We start from the raw sequence: 1,448 nt of genomic DNA, 5'->3' as shown, positions 1-1,448 counted from the left end.
ACTGTTTCCATTGCAGTTTTGCGAAAAAACACCAATTTCGATACGGCTGAAAAACCACCTCATCCTAGCGCAAAAACATTTGGTCGAAAAACGTAATTTTTTTTTCTGAAATTGCAGTTTCTTTTTATTTATTTATTTTTGAAATTCTAATTTGCGCATGGTCAATGGAAACACACCTAATGATACAAATAAATGATGTCAAATATAAACCACAACTYTGTCATTAATTTGCTTTAAAATTCTTTTTTCACATTTGTATCATGTGTGTGTGACAACATGAAAATGGATTTAACAGTTGTAATCACAACAATGTAGCTTCCTGAAAGGACAGAGTGATGGTCACTCAGTCTGCTGCCTCTCACTGCAGGTCATTTCAAACATTAAAGAACGACTGTTTTTCTGTGCCGACGCTCAAACTCACCCTCCAGGGTGGAATTCATTTGCAGGATCCGCAGATTCTGGGAGCGCCGAGTTGGAGAGGAGGAGGGAAGACAGGAGAGCTCTTTTCCCAGAGTGGGAACGTCTGGTACCGTAAAGACAATCTCATAACAGCGGTGGCTCTTTAAAAAACCAACCTTGGGGAGATAAGAAGCAGTTTCAGAGACGAGATAAACCAAAACCTAAGCTCTAACAAATGTTTATGTGTTCAATTAAAAAAACCTTTGGTTTGATTTATGGCTCTTATCTCACTGGGATGGAATGCTTCTCTGATTCCTCCCGAAGTTGTTTGCACTAACTTAGAGAGAGACACCTTATGTTTTCTTCCTGTTAACAAGATATSTCATGAACTAATGACAGGATCATAATGAAACTTTCAGAAAATTACAAGTGAACTGGTATCTTGAACTGATTAAATTTTGGGTTCAATCCCACTTAATATAACCATAAAATGAGGGACTACAAATAAAGAACTACAAAGATGGCGCCAGGAAAATACGTAGTTCAAGAGTATTTACTTTGTTACAGTACTTGATTAATTTTTTTGAGGATGTTGTTATTTTACCAAGTATTTTTTAAAAATCGTCATACTTTTACTACTTTAAAATTTAACACCTAGTTGTACTGTACAAAATTAAATATATCCAAACTCATCATGAAAGGAGTTGTTTATGCTCGCTAAAAAATTAAGTTCTGTGTTAACTCAAACAAGTCATATCAACTGGTTCCACTAAAMCTAGTAGAGTAAATACTTTTAAAGACAATGTGAATTGCTCAAATTACTCAACTTGGTTTAGTGCTTTAGTTATGTAAATTCAACAGTTTATTTCTTAGTGTGTAAAAGTACTTTTACTTTCTCCATTTTTGTAAAATGTTTTCTGACCTTTATTTAGTGAAATGTATTTTTACAAGACATTGTCTGTTGAGGTATTTTTACGTTTATTTAGTTATTATGAGCCCCGCTCCTGAAGCCCCCCTCTCTCTCTCTCTCTCTCTCTCTCTCTCTCTCT

General features: G+C 35.0%; 1 protein-coding gene across 1 annotated transcript in view; it reads right to left on the bottom strand.

Moving 5' to 3' along the window:
- The window catches only part of LOC106533033 (UPF0687 protein C20orf27 homolog), a gene marked incomplete in the record, with an annotated part of 9,235 nt that overhangs the window by 1,962 nt on the left and 5,825 nt on the right, over window positions 1–1,448 (bottom strand). The window contains 1 exon segment of the mRNA XM_014029235.1: window positions 422–575. Within this exon segment, the coding sequence (XP_013884689.1) occupies window positions 422–575 (154 nt within the window).

The sequence above is a fragment of the Austrofundulus limnaeus genome, unplaced genomic scaffold (genome assembly GCF_001266775.1).
Source record: "Austrofundulus limnaeus strain Quisiro unplaced genomic scaffold, Austrofundulus_limnaeus-1.0 Scaffold872, whole genome shotgun sequence".
NCBI classification, from domain to species: domain Eukaryota; kingdom Metazoa; phylum Chordata; class Actinopteri; order Cyprinodontiformes; family Rivulidae; genus Austrofundulus; species Austrofundulus limnaeus.
The sequence above is the reverse complement of the archived record's forward strand: the minus strand, read 5'-3'. Positions and strand labels throughout refer to the sequence as shown.